The sequence below is a fragment of the Emydura macquarii genome, unplaced genomic scaffold, assembly GCF_026122565.2.
Source record: "Emydura macquarii macquarii isolate MOO-44397 ecotype Brisbane River unplaced genomic scaffold, CSIRO-AGI_Emac_v2 contig_1876, whole genome shotgun sequence".
Taxonomy (NCBI): Eukaryota; Metazoa; Chordata; order Testudines; family Chelidae; genus Emydura; species Emydura macquarii.
The window spans coordinates 18,869,556-18,884,492 of record NW_027132013.1 but is presented as its reverse complement, the minus strand read 5'-3'; the positions used below and the strand labels follow the sequence as shown (position 1 = coordinate 18,884,492).

The following is a 14,937-nucleotide window of genomic DNA, read 5'->3' as shown; positions in this document are numbered from 1 at the left end:
TCTAAGATTATTGTAAATAAAATAAAAAGATTCTATTTTTCATTTTGGTTACTTTGCACATTCAACAGCTATGTGTGTAGTCAGTTTCAGAGTTCTTTTATGTAGTCCTATTTTTTTTTTTTTAAAGGAATTTTCAAAATTCAGAACATACAATTTAAAATGGAGTCCTATCAGAAACTTGAATTTTTTCCAGTTAGTTTTTTTTTTTAAAGTTGATAGTGTCCCTTAAAAGCAGTGTCACTACAAAAGATTTGTCACATCATAATGGTCCATGCAGCTAGCCAAATCCAGAGGGTTAAAGTGTCAAGTTGTATTCTTGCATAAGGCTTGGGTTTCTCAGAATTTCCTGGATTGTTTGTTTTAAAAAGAGTAAACATGCCTTTCAGCTTGCACAGCTATAAGAAAGGGGAACAGAGGATGGGGCTACATGCACATTTAGTACTTATCAACCAGTGGGAGCTCTCCCTTGAAAGGAAGCTCCCACAGGAAGTCACAGAGCTTCCAACAGACGTCAGGATTGAGCTGTGGAGATCACATCATCCATAAAAGGCAGGGCCAGGCAGAAACAAGCCCCTTCTTGCTCTGCTCTGTGCTGCATCAAAATTCAACCCTCCCTCTATTTTTGGTTATTATAAGTGGTTTAACAAGTTTCAACATTCAACCATAAGTTGTGTGGGTCATCAGAACTCTGGTTATTTGGAGACTGAACGGCATGGGAATGGTAGGAAGGGAGTGCACTCTGAAGGAAGCACCCAGGTATGTTGGGAGCTGGCAGTAATATCAGTGATTTGTGGGTCACAGAAACACTGGGAACTCCTGGAGTTTTTGCATGTACTGTATGTTCAATGAATTGGTGTGGCCCATTGGCTTGACTCAAGTGTGTCATTTCACATGATCTAAGCTTTGTGCATTAGATCATAGTGGCGGGGTATATATCCTGATATAGAGTCAGGATTGGTTCGGGGGACTGCAGGCTAGAAATTCACAACTGCTGTTTCCTATAGATCTTAGAGGTGCACAGAAGTAGGGCTCTACCTGAATACATACATCAATCTTTTGGTCTGTTTTATGATATTTGTCAGAAGAACCCCTAATTTCAACATGCTTTAGGGTCAAATTATACAAAATTAAAGATCATATTGATTTACTTCAATTTTAAAAAGTGTAAGTTACTCATGTAGTTATGCTTGTAGATGAATTTAGCTTGCATATACACATGCAAATGCTAGAAGCACTGCAATACTGAACATGAGCTCCTTTCCACTTGAACCTAGTCAAAACGGTTGTTTTTCTAAACTGGTACAACAAAGTATTGGTGGATCAATGCTTTAAAAATGTGCAGCCTATTTGAATGCTTTATCATACAAACAAATTAAAAAAAAAATACTTACTAGATCATGTGGATAAAAGCGAACTGAGGTAGAACTTGATACATGAGAGTCCGTGTCACTATAGGAACAGGGAAAACACTTTAGATTAACATTACATTTGACTTCAACAAGCCACTCCAGCTTATTAAAATGCCAGAAGTTCTATTTTTCTCAAACACAAGACCAAACTTTTAGCATAGGACTCTTCATTCATTTTTGTAATTTCTCAGACTTCACACTAATATATTTTAAACAAACAAATATAAGTATTTGCTTTCTAAGAAGTCTCTTAATGTAAACCAAGATGTGTGACAACAAATCTTACTCACACATTGAATGGCAAAGGGCTCATATGTGACAGTATCTGCTACAGACACAATAATAAAAATGCTCTCTTCTTCCTCACCCCATCGTCATTTTCTTACTTAGGACCTAAAACTACAGCTTGCCACAGATCCCTGGATTGGCTATCAGTGGTTGTTACAGAAGGAATCATCTCATTTTCTCTTGTTTCAGCGCATTCTTTTTTAAACTGGTTAGCCCACATAAGATGAGCACTTGACATCCCTTAATGAAAATCTGAGTATGTCTCCTTTGGGTTCATAAAGGTAAGAGAGGTGCTGGTGGACTTCTGCTCCTATCTCCAACTCTCTCTTCCATTTCTCCTGAACCTCCACATTGTTGCTGATTGGAAATTTTACCCTAACTATATAACAAAGATGCCTAAGCCATGAGGAGTCTAATGTTCATTGAAAGTCATTTCTAAAAAACTAAAACATTTGAAAATGTAATAGGCATTTTTGAAAATATTACCCTCAATCTCTAGTCAGAAGTTGAAACAGTTATCTCATCATTTGCACTCCCATTTACCATTAGGCACAAGGCCAGATTGCTTTCAATGGATTGCAACATCAAGCTCTTGGTTCTTGCAGCAAAGTTAAATTTATAGCAAGAACACAGACAATTAATTTCATGTAAATGTAGTATGCAATGATAGGTTAGAATTACACCAAGTTTAAACACATTTCCTTTATTCCCTCTCCATGAGATACAAAACATCTTAATTTTGCATTTTATCAAATCTGACAAGGTATTTTACAGAGAAAGCAGAAGTGTGGCTATCCAGATATTTTCTAATTTGTACCTGCCCCCATCATACGTTGTTTCTGACCATCAGACCTTGCTCCTCATTGTAAGAGCAATCAAATGTGAAATAAGTTGCAGTCTTTGGTTTTTAAAAAAAAATCTAAACAAACAAAGAGTAAGTCATTCTTCAGGACTTTTCCAGTTAATTTTAAAGCCTACACTCAAAAGCCATAGACAAGATACACGTTAGACTGGAAAATATGGCAAAGCACTCATGTAAAAATGCCTGCTGTAAAAGTTGTACTGATGGTTACAAGAACTTGCCAAAGGCCAATTTATTCAAGGCACACTATACATGGATTTTGGGATTTGCAGTTGACTGCAAGCTCAAGCTAATGAGATTCCACTGCTCTGGCAGGTTTTGGCCAACATAGCTAATTGCATACTCTAATCATAAGACTTATTCTACACTATGCTAATGCATTCAGGGTATGGAGATTCTGGGGCAGATAGGAGGGAAATGTTTAAAGCCTCTCAAAAGTTAGACAAATTTTAACTCTCAAAATTACAACTACATACAGAAATGAGAAGGTTGAAAGTTAATACCCTTAATTAGATCAGGTCAATTCATACGACCCTTGGGGTGAATTCCACTGCTCTCTCTACAGCTATGCAGGGCCCTCTTAGCAAAATTACTTCTGTTAAAATGTACAAGGCACAGGGGAAAGATCTGGCAGGCCCATGCAAGGGATACACAACTTTGCGTCAAAATTCAGCTTCACCGGAGATCCCTGCGTCCTGTTGCATGGCAGGGATTTGGAGTGATGTCTCTAAATCCACAGCTATATGGATCCAACAGTTGTTCCACCCACACAGCATGGGCATAAATGGCAGAGGTTATGTCAACCCTGAGGTGGAATAGTGGGCCAAGAGCAATTGTGCTGCAATTAAGTGGCTTTCTGGAGGATGAAGAACTCTTTCCAGCACCAGGAAAACTTCCCAGTGCATAGCCTGCTATTCAGGCTATGTTTGCAGCCCAAATGTTCCACCTCAAGCATGTTACACTTCTCTAGACTGTTTCAGACTATCTACAGACTCAAGAACACAGCACTATCAGTTTACATTTTCTTCACAACTGGAAGTTCATTTTGCAGCCCTACTGGCTAAATTTTATTTATCATACACTCTGCAGATGATAGGTAAATTCCCCAAGGAAAAAAAATAGCTTCCTGTAGACTATTTGGAAATGTATTTGTCAATCTTTGAGTGAGCGCATTTACTATTACTTAGAATAGCAATAATTTCCCAAGGTATTTGTCACCCTAATGATGTTTTGTGCTAAACTTGTTCAGGTTTCATAACAGTGGAGACACAGGATCACATTTTTTATACTTCAAGGTCTTCATTAACTGAAATTAAAATGCCATCTTTTCTATTAAATTCTTCTAATTGTACTGCAAATAAGACAAGAAGCCTTTTGGCTGGCCTTCACACACACCAGATGTTGGATGATCTTCTTGCAGCTGGCTCAAAGTTCACAAGTGACATGTCACAGCCTCCCGTCTCGTAGAGTGTAGAACTAAACTTACCTATTAAAGAAAAAGATCAAGAGAGATCAAATATTCTATACCTTTTTGTCCTAGAGTTCCAATTTCTAAAATAACATTTTAATGGATTGCTATAAAGGTAGATCTCAAAACAAATAGGTCAGCACATAACATGTGACTAGCATAATGGATTAACAGAATATCAGGAAGGGATAGCAAAAGCTTAGATTGCTTAGCATTCTCCTCTAATACCAAAGTGATGTCACTCATGTCAATTTTCATGATACATGTTTTAGTCACAATCACAATTAATTAATTTATCAGTTACACTTGTCCAGATAAGAAACAGCATCAGAAATACAGAAAAGAGTGAATTAACCCAACAGAAATAGAGTGGTAGCCTTTCAGTGAATATGTAGACAAGCTACTTGAAATGGTAAATTGCTTTAGTTGGGTTTCATAGAAATACACTAAGCTTTGAGCCATGTGGATGTTACAACAGTCTACTGAATCACCCACCATTAGCAACCACGATATTTAACTAAGGCAGAAATATCACAGGTGGCAAGATTGAGAGGCTTTTAAGCCAGGTTTGTGCTTGAAAAGAAAATTCTAGAGAGAGCACAAGTGTACTGTCTGTTATATTCATGTCCGTGCTTGTCTTTGGAAAAAAGAGAAAAGAACTGCAAGCAGAGATCTAGGATCAAGAACTTAATAGGGTTTGGAGAATGAAGGAGTTATTGGGAACTAAAAGAACATCATTAATTTGATGTTTTTAAATTGGCTAAACAAACATCTGTTTGAACAACAAGAGAGCCTGCTCCTAAATCTAAAACTATAGAAGAAAATAGATATGAAAATCAAGCCCAAACAGTAAACTGCCTCACCCACAAGATACTTGTCCTTACTAGACCCTTCTCCCCCAGAAAAGCCAGGAAGCTTGACCTAAAGACCAGATTCAGGATATTTCAGCCCAAAGAATAGAAAATGAATTCTAAAATCTTTCAGTGGAAAATGTCCTGCTATCAGCTACCTCTCTTCTAGAATAGCACCTCTCCACATGCCTATCCCAACGGCAATATCTCATGTATATAGTGTTAAAGCTATGTAGAGCTTTTAAATCAACACCAACATTGTAATCTCCTTTAGCATTTTTTAATTTCACAAGAAATATTTTTCTGCTCCCTGATATTTAGAAGCTGTAGTATGCAGTCTCAAGACCCATACCTTACACAACCAGGCCCTCTCCTTTCTCCTCTCTGTACACAGCTCTTGTACATTCTCATAGACCTTTTCTTTGGAGAGAGGAGTGGGAAGAACATTGAGCTCCCTCTAGAGAAGGGTATGAAGATGAGGAGATAGGAAATGCAACTGACAGCCAGCAAGAACAGTGAAACTGATGCAAAGTGCTTTAAAATGCACAAAGAGCTAAAAATATCTACACAAAAATAAAAAAAGCTCCTACTGAATTATAGTAGACTTTAACTGCTACTTGTAACAGTAAAAAGGAGTGAGGGAAAAGGAAACTTATAGCAACTGACCATTTGTAAATTGGACCAAAAATGGAAAAAAGACATTTTATACATGTTAGACGTTACATGCACTAAACTTGGGTATAGGAAAGTTTGTCCATTATATCTAATTATATCTGTTATGGATTATAGTAGTTAGCAGACACTATAGATATTTGAATTCAAGTTTCAAATGTCATTGTCTTTTTGTAAGTTTAAGACCTCAGTTAGACTCTCCAGTTAAGTGTCCATGGTTTTCCAATGCATAAATGTAGTGAACGATTGTGTTACTGAAGCAAAGTTTAATTTTAACTAATGCACTATATAGGAATCTCCTCTACCACCATGGATTTATCCTATTTATATAACTAAGTTTCACAATTACATCAGTGGAAAGATTTTAGTAGTTGAAGTGAACGTCAACATCAAATCACATGCTTCATTCTGGTCAGGACAGTATTATTTATGACTGATGAAAAAAAAAAAATCACATTTCAACCTATGAACAAATTATCTTTAAAAGAAACAGGTAAAACAGCTTAGGGCAGTGGTTCCCAACCTGTAGCCTGCAGGCATCTTTCAGAGTGGCCCGGAGCTCCCCTCCCGCTGGCTGCAGAAGGAAGCCACTGCTTAAGTTCCCAGATGGAAGACGTTGCCAGTGTAAGCTCCTTGATGCAGCCAAAGGGACGGGAGATCAGCGCTCCCCTCCCCTTGGCTGTAGCAAGGAGCATAGCAAAGCACTCCACTTGGGTCCCTAGGCACTGGGTCCCTGCTGGAGTCAGAAGAAGGGGAGCACTGATCTCCCATCCCCCCGGCTGCAGAAGGGAGCCACTGCCTAGGGGCCCAGGTGGAGCACACAGTTTCCCTGCTACAGCCAGGGGGATGGAGATCCTCCTCGCTGAACTCCTTCCCCTCTAGCTGCAGTGGGGGAAAAGAGGGAGTTGCTGGCGGAGGCTGGTGGCCCTTCAGGATTGTAAAAATTATATTTGTGACCCTTGAGCCAAAAAGGTTGGGAACCACTGACTTAGGGTACTCTCAATTTTTGACGTTCTTGCACAACTGGGCTAACAGCCTGCTAAGGGAACTGTCTGGTTTAGAACTCAGAGTCAATTTTGTTAATACAATCAGAACTGATTATTCACCGAAAATGTCCTCTTAATCTGTTGAGTTTAGATCATTTAGTTGAATAAAATGTATGTGCTATTAAGGACTAGTCTACTCTGGACATCAAAGTAAATTTGTTGTATTAAAAGATTATACTATTACATCAGCATTGTTTCAGAAAAGTTTACAGCTATGGCAATTCTAACATAGGTAGGCCACACGCATGAATGCACTTTCTTCACCCCAACACCTTTTTGAATCTATCAAAATCCAGCTCTGCAAATACAGAATATTTCAAGCACTTAAAGCTCATGGTGGGATAAATATTGCATGTAAATAGAAATAGAACAAATAACTGCAACAAAAAGACAAAACAATCAAAATGTAAGAAGTTTTCTTATTTATATTTGAATTACAAAATGTATGCACTTTTATCAAGATTTGCCATGCTTCACACTTTTGCTAAAAATGGATACCCTTCCTAATGAAAGTTAGCTCACTTATGTGAAAAAACACGGCTAAAATTCAAATTTTGGCATCTTCTTGATAAAATATAATTGTCCTTTTTTAAAAAGAAAGGAAGTGATTTTCTATTATGGTATTAAGTGACCCAAAGCAGGAAAGACTAATACAAGATTGTTTTGGTGAGAAAAAAAGTTAAGCTTTGGATCTTGTTAGAGATTCTATTATTATACTCCAGAATTTCAGTCTGAGTTAAATGAGTTTTCTAACTGCAGTCTTCATGAATTGCTAAGATGTCATTTGGCTTTATACCATATGCTGAGAAAACCCAGGATTAGGACAGTGTAGCGTGGAAGCTTGTAGACAGACTTTCAGTTCACGTTTGATATCCTTCCAATGCAGTGTAGGAATTACCAGATTGTGACTACTTCCTCAAGTGCCTCTCCCAAGTTCTAGTCAAAAGGTGCCAATAGACACATATCTAATTCTGTTTTGTTTTTTTTTAAATAATGGAGACACTGAATTGAAACTGAATGTTTACCTAATAAGAATTTATCCCTCTCCTTCCTCTTACCACAGCAGTCTTTGAAAAAAAAAGTTAAGACATTTTTTAAAACCTCATGTCACATTTAAGTATTTTGAGTACAAAACATCTGTACAATTTCACAACAGTCATTATGTTGCAATTTTTTGAGGCAAAGCTTAAGTGATACTGCTTACTCCTGAGAATAAAGAGATGGTAAATAAAAAAAAGACTACCTCAGTTTTCAGTATTCAGATTCTCAATATATCCTTTAAGTTATAATTGTTTTAACAATTGTGATTTGAGAAAGGAGACTATTTAAACAACAAATTTCAGCAGTACAGCAGACCGTCCAAACTTAGCCTGAAAGCACAAAAATACAAGCAGTAATATGGATGGCCATTAGATGGCATCTGCCCACACTGCTCAGTGACTGACAAAAATATTAGTAACTTTTTATGCAAAGGAAGAGCTGTGAATTTTAAGAAAATTCTATTTAAAAAAGGTGTTCAGATTAAAAATACTTCCTGAATATTAAGTTATGTCAACCTATTTACAGAAGCCCTGGGAGTACCTGCATATAACCAATACAGTGGTACTCAAGCACCTAAGTACAGAATACATTCTTGAACTGAGATGGCAAGAGGAAGAGATGAATGTGTACATTTGCTACAAGAATCAGAGAATGCCACCTGCCCAAGCACAGAGAAGTGGTGGCTCTAGAATGAGTGTGGGGATCAATGGGATACTGTCTGAACTAGCCTTCAATGGCTGCCAGGTGCAAGAAAGACGTATTCACCAGTTTAGATGGCTGAAGCCAGAAAGATTTAGTTTTAAGCATGAAAGTTTATGAACGATAAGTGTTCTGAAGTATTCTCCTGACAAGTTACTTCCAGAACTAACTTCACATTTTCTATTGGCTAAAGACCAGTTTACCTTTGTTTAGCCTCCTAGGGTTTAGTTCTGCAAGATGCTGAAAACCTTGATGAAGCAATTTGGCCATCTTAGCACATGTTGAAGTCAACGTTAGAATGCATCAGAACACGTTATATAATGCTTTTTAACACCATATCTTTAAATCCTAGTCAAGACAGACCCACTGAAGTCAACAGATGTTAAGGACATGCATCACTGTGCAAGATTGAGCCTTAAGAGCAAGTATTAGCTTCTTAAATGGAGAGGAAATTTAACTGGACTTGTTTTCTTCACTGACCTTATCTGTCAGCTGTGTGCAGGGGAGGGGTGTCCATATAATTGTGGTTTTGGCATTCTACAGTGGGGTTTTTAAGTGTAAGGTAAGAATTTGTGGAAACAGTAGCCCAACAATCAACAGCAACCTTACAAACTACCAAAAGGGAATTATCCCAAAAGGTGCAAATGAAAAGTAAATGCCTAACTGCTATCTGTGCCTTAAAAATTTCCCCAGCCCCACACATTCATTTGTTTTATTATTTTGCATATATGTAGGAGAACTGATTCAGATTCAAACTTCAAGCATGTACACACAGTCAAGGAATTCGGGTAAGCCTGAGAGACAATATAGGAAATTGTGATCTTCTATTGGACCTTTCAAAGAATCTCAAAATTTGGTACAACATTGATAAACTAAAACCTTGCAATAAACCTGAGAGGTAGTCATCATACTCTCTTAACAGATGAGGAGAAAGGATAAAGAGATTTGCCCAAGGGTTACAGAAGTCTGACACATAACCTAGAATAAAACCTAGACCTGTGCTAAAACTATAAGATCAACTATATTATACTTTTTAAAATTAAAGATACAGCTGGATGAAGTTCACAAGAATGGTTTACAGTCATCTCATCCTAGGTCTAGAAATCAAGCACTTGGTCAAATAAGTTAGCACTTTTCATTTTTAAACTTCTTCAAACATTAACATTCACATTCCTTTGTGACCAAGGACTTCACAACATTTACCTGACACCTATTTTCCCTAGGGCTTAGTCTACTAACCAAGGTGAAAAGTATCTGTGCTGCCAGATCATGCCCCAAAAACCAACACTTCAGCACGGTGAAGTATGCCGAATTTTCGGCAGGTTTCTCTTTTCCTTCCCCACACTGTCTTCTACTGCCTATGCTATATTTTGGCCACCGTCCCTGCCCCAGATCTTTGACACTCCAAGTAATAGTATCTATACAAACACCCCAACCCACAGCATCAGACATGGAACTTTTACTAGACATCTAATAACGAGGACTAAATTCCTAAAGCTAACTGGCCACATGGAAGTACTGAAGATACTACTCACAATCCATCCATCAATACCCAGTTGAGAAGCCACACTTTCGGCTCCAGCTATTGAAAAGGGAAAGGATGCTGGGATTCTCACCAGGGTGTTGTCCCTGGACCGCATTCAAATGTGTCATCTGGGGTGTTGCATTCAACTTGGAAGTGTCTGGTACATGTGAAGTGCCTCACGCGCCATCATCACTGGCTGCTAAAATCATGGCTACATTATTCATTACCTTTTTCGCCCAGCTTCCTGGCTGCTACAGTAGAGGTGTCCCTTACTCCTTTCCCTCAGCTTTCTGGTTGTTCCCAAATGGGAAGCATCTTCTATTATACCTCTTTTCCCCATCCTCCATTTTTGAGTCCTCTTCCTATGAGGATAGCTCCAGTGATTTCCCAAGCACCAACAGGATGACATTGATCCTGTTACCTCTGGGGTTCTGATTAGCAGCAGTGAAAGCTGACAAGAATCAGACCAGTTTTCACACGGTTATAACTTGAAAAAACTCAACATTAGTAACAGCAGAGTCTGTTTACAGACTTAAGACTGCACAGCATTTCTACACACTGTTCAAGTTTGGAAGGTTCTCTTTGCAAATGCAAGGGCCAGAATTTTTTAAAATTTATTTTTAAACATGAAAGCTTAGATCCTGCATAAGCTGATGGCACTCACTTAGGAAAACTTATTATGTGACACTTCCAAGCTGACTTTTCAAGCTCTGATTTTAGAGACAGAAAACTTAAAGATGAAGACTAACAATATTAGAATTGAGCACTTTTACTGAAGAGTTCCTGATTCTAGTCTTACACCTCTCACTATCAAAATCCCAGTTCTTTAAAAAGATATTTACCTAGATTGCTAAAAAAAGATGGAGTGACAAAGATTTGATCAAAATACAAATCTATTACAATGCACTTGGATGCGGCTAGGAACATATAACTGAGGAGAGAGGATACAAAACTGAGAACATAGGACTTAAAATTACCAAAAGACCCTCCTCAAAATTAAAGTTGTCAGTTGGATGTACATTAGATTTAATTTAGCTCCTTATATTTCATATAAAAAAGCCTCCCAGGTTGCAAGGACAGATTTTCTGAAGAACATGACACTCAGCCTGTTGAGCTCTTTCGGACATGAGAGTTAAGGAGGGAGTGCGGTTCCTTCCATTTAGGTGTGACTACACCAGATTATGGATAAAGACAATGAGGAAACAACTGCTAAGTCCTGCTCTGGATGTGTTATGATTTCCTTTCTGCAAAGGAAATAAGATTCCTGGATTCATGAAGTGCAAGGTTGTGGACATACTGGTAAAGAAGATACCTAGTTTGGAAGTGCAAATTTCAACTCTACACAGCATTCGAGAAAATGAACACTTCTTGTCAACCAGATTCTTAAATCATTGACACTGATGCCACAAGAGAAAGGCTGGGTGATAAGGAACCTGGAGAGATTAGCAACTGAAGGAGTAGACCAGCAATTTGTGACCAAAAGAGGAACAATCGAGGAGACATCCAACCCAGCCAGAAGTATCAAATCATTCAGATACTCAGTGAATCAACAACCAAAAGTCCTGTCTCTGCAGGAATGGAACAACTACCGGGGACATATCTAATGGATGTCCCTTGCAGTATGAAGCAAGGAGATACCAAAAGAGGTTCCTTCAACATCTTAAGAAGAGAAGCAATGGTCATCAGTGACTTCATAGTCAGAAGAGTGGACAGAACATTTAGCACAGGATACAATAAACAGAAGGATGTTTTGCTGTCTCCCTGGAGCAAAAACACAACATGAAGTGGCAAGATTGGGCAGGATTATGAAGTGATCTGGCAAGTCTCCAATGGCGATGATACATATTCAAACAAGCAACATGACACCAAATAGAACTACAACATTATAGAAGGCTTCAAGGATCTTGGAAGTGAGCTAAGAGGAACGTTCAAATGATCTTCTCGAAGATCTTTCCAATCTCATATGTGAGAGGGTTAATATTTGCAAGGTGCTTTGATACCTTCAGATAAAATACACTATATGTACTAAAAGACACTAAAATGGCCCAATGAATTAGAGAAGACTGACTTAAAGGGTGAAAAAGTCCAGAATTTTTTCAAACTGCCCAGTGAAGTTACATAGAGAAGATATCTTCCTAATCACGTAACTAAACGCTCATAACAGCAGCAGCATGACATTCACATAACTTAATATTTCATTAGGATACAATCTCAGAAATACAAACCGTAAGATTCTTTAATTTGAGTTAAGCTTCTGACTTATACAAATGCAACTTACAATAACTGACATTGTCTGTATTCAACTTCCTATTCTTTCCCACACTCCCCACTCACCCACCCATTTGAATTCCAATATATCATGACCCACTAGGAGCAGGAATTCTTTGAAGACCATAAGATGCTTTTAGGGCCAGTACATTTTTAAACACTCATCTTGAATCAGAAAAATACAGACTTCAATCTCTACTCAGCTCTGTGACCAAAATGAAATAGAGTCAGTAGAGACCAAGAAAGCTAATTCAGCAGTTTATAATGAAGTTTATGTACTGGAATTATTTTGCTGTCCAAATCATGAAAGCACTATGCCTCAAGTGAGTTTGCATAGTGCACTTGCTAAAGGAAGTGTGTGGGGAAGATAATTATGAAAGAGTGGGGAACTGACCAAACGTAATATTTCTCTAAGAAATGTCCCCACACATTTGTGAAATGAAGATCTTAGTCTAAATGAATTTCAGTGCATTACTACCCATAAACCTGCGGCATTAAAACTTCCATGTCACCAAGGTTACATAAGGCCTGCATACCAAGTTCATCGTGCAAACTGCTACCGCCTATAGCAGATGCATTGTCATGTGATGCTTCTAAGTGGACACTCCCATTTCTCACCAGCAAGGAGGCGCTAGCGCTGAGCACAGCTGCCTGGGAAGGGGGGCGGGACTGGACTTTGACCTGTGTTGTGGATTGCTGGCCTTGCTGACCATCTTGAAGGCTACGAAAAAACATGGATTGGGGAAACATTACAGGGAAGAATAAAAAAATAGCTAGAAGTGAAGTAAAAACTATAAAAAAAAAAAAAAAAAAAAAAAAAAAGACAATTAAAATAAAGCATACCATAAGAAAGCCATTAGGCCCATTAAATGTGTTATCACAACTCAGGAGTACTATACAGCAAAGTATTTAGAAGTTAGCGAAGTAAATATATTCTGAAAGTTCTACTACACCATTTTAAAATTGCTTATTCTTATTGCTTTTTAATTTGTCCTTATATCCCACATAGTGCTATTCTAAGAAAGTGTGTATTTGCATGTGAAATAGCAAAGTTGTGGAAAGTATTACTTTAACTTTTTTTTTTTTTTTAAACTTAACTGTCGGAGACACCATCTTTTTAATATTTATGTGCCTTTGGTGATTCTTAAAGCAAGAGCTGCTGAACTGTTTAATATTTGCTTTTGTTAGGGATGTACGGGAGCATCTGCTTGCCTGCTAGCTGTCCAATGGCACTTTGCTCTCCATACTTTCGGGCCAAGTTACTAATCAATCTGGGTTAAACCTTACAGATAGCTGGACTGTAGTTACATAACCTCTGGATAAATTGGTTTATTTGGCTTACCTGGCCAAGCTGAATAGAGTACAAAACAGTTGTAAAATAAAACTGTAAAACTAGATTTCTAATGTTATTAGTTTAGATTTTTTTAAACTGGACTATTGTGACAACGTTCCATTCCATTAAAATTACAGTATTAACACCCAATTTTGTTATAAAGAATAAAGATTCTTTTAAGCCCAAAGATATACATGTACCAAGAAATAACTTTTCAAATACTTCCACCTAGGGTCAAGAAGAGTTTACAGCATAACTATTTCCCTCGCAGTTTTAAAAGTTCTAAAAATACTATTTTCTTCTTACAACCCATTCCCACTTCAAAACTACCTTCTTGATAAAAAGTACTATTTATTCAATAGAAACATCTGAAAGAATAAAAGATGGACAGAGTGACACACTGTAGGTGGTTATGCCAAGCCACAACTCAAGTCTTCTAAAACAAGGTAGCAAAAAATAAATAAATAAAATTTTTAAAAAATTCCAGAATATATGCTATTTTTTAACATGTGTCTAGCAGATCACATCTTAGGTTACTGTGTTTTTATCTTTCTTCATTTGTTCAAGAAAGAAACTGCATGTCGCACAACTGTAATGTATAGAAAGTGTATTTTTCTCTTTGATAAAATAAGAAATTATCTGATTTGAGGGCCCTGTTATGTTGTATGTTTTATGGTTCTGTTGTGAAAAACGAATTTCCTCTCTGATGGACTGAACCTCGTCCATTCCTTTTAACAGTTCATGGCGTAGGTGGTTTTTGAGGTCTTTAAGGAAGATGCTGTTCTACGGCTAACAAGACAACTGTAAATCAGTAACAACTGAGTATATATAAAAGTGTGTGTGGACTATACCTGATAACAGATATATTCTAGAAATTGTTTTTCATTCCTTTCTTACAAAAACCACTGGAAAAACCATAAGATTATGTATTGAGAATGGGTGTTAAAAAGCACATGCAAAACAAAGCAGACATGCACACAGCACATGGAAAAGAGCAAGCTTGCAAGTCACTACTACCATTTTTTAACATTCGGGTTTGAATGCTTTTCAAACATTATTTAATTCAGTGTTTTGCTGCCATAGACAAGGGTCTCGGTGAACTACATGGCAACAGAAGCCCTAGGGGAAGAAAAAGTTAAAGATGCATCATCCCTCAAGAATGCTTCATTGTTTCAGTTGAGCATTACCCAGCAGAGCAATAATGCCAATCTAAACAGTCTATAATTACTTGAATAGGGTTTCCCTTCAAAAACAGCTGTAAGTTAAAAGTTGTATTTATTAACTTCCTTTAGTTATCAAGCCTTATGACAATAAGAAAGCAAAACATTGAACAACAGTCTGTATAGAATGTGCAACAAGGAATGTTATTCTGTCTAGTCCACAAGATAATTCTGAATTGAAAAAGCTGCTTGAGCCATTCCATTTCAAACTCAAATAAATTTAACAGTCAAATCTGAAGTCTGACACACTTACAG

At 37.5% G+C, this 14,937-nt stretch overlaps 1 protein-coding gene across 4 annotated transcripts in view; it reads right to left on the bottom strand.

Moving 5' to 3' along the window:
* The window catches only part of PCNX1 (pecanex 1), a 111,510-nt gene that overhangs the window by 48,791 nt on the left and 47,782 nt on the right, over positions 1-14,937 (bottom strand). For 3 of the 4 annotated variants that reach the window (XM_067557832.1, XM_067557833.1, XM_067557834.1), the window contains 3 exons: positions 12,666-12,850; positions 3,955-4,045; positions 1,392-1,449 (listed from right to left, as the gene is read on the bottom strand). In XM_067557832.1, coding sequence (XP_067413933.1) covers positions 1,392-1,449; positions 3,955-4,045; positions 12,666-12,850 — 334 coding nt within the window. The remainder of the gene's footprint in view (positions 1-1,391; positions 1,450-3,954; positions 4,046-12,665; positions 12,851-14,937) is intronic. The other variant, XM_067557835.1, reaches the window with a different exon arrangement.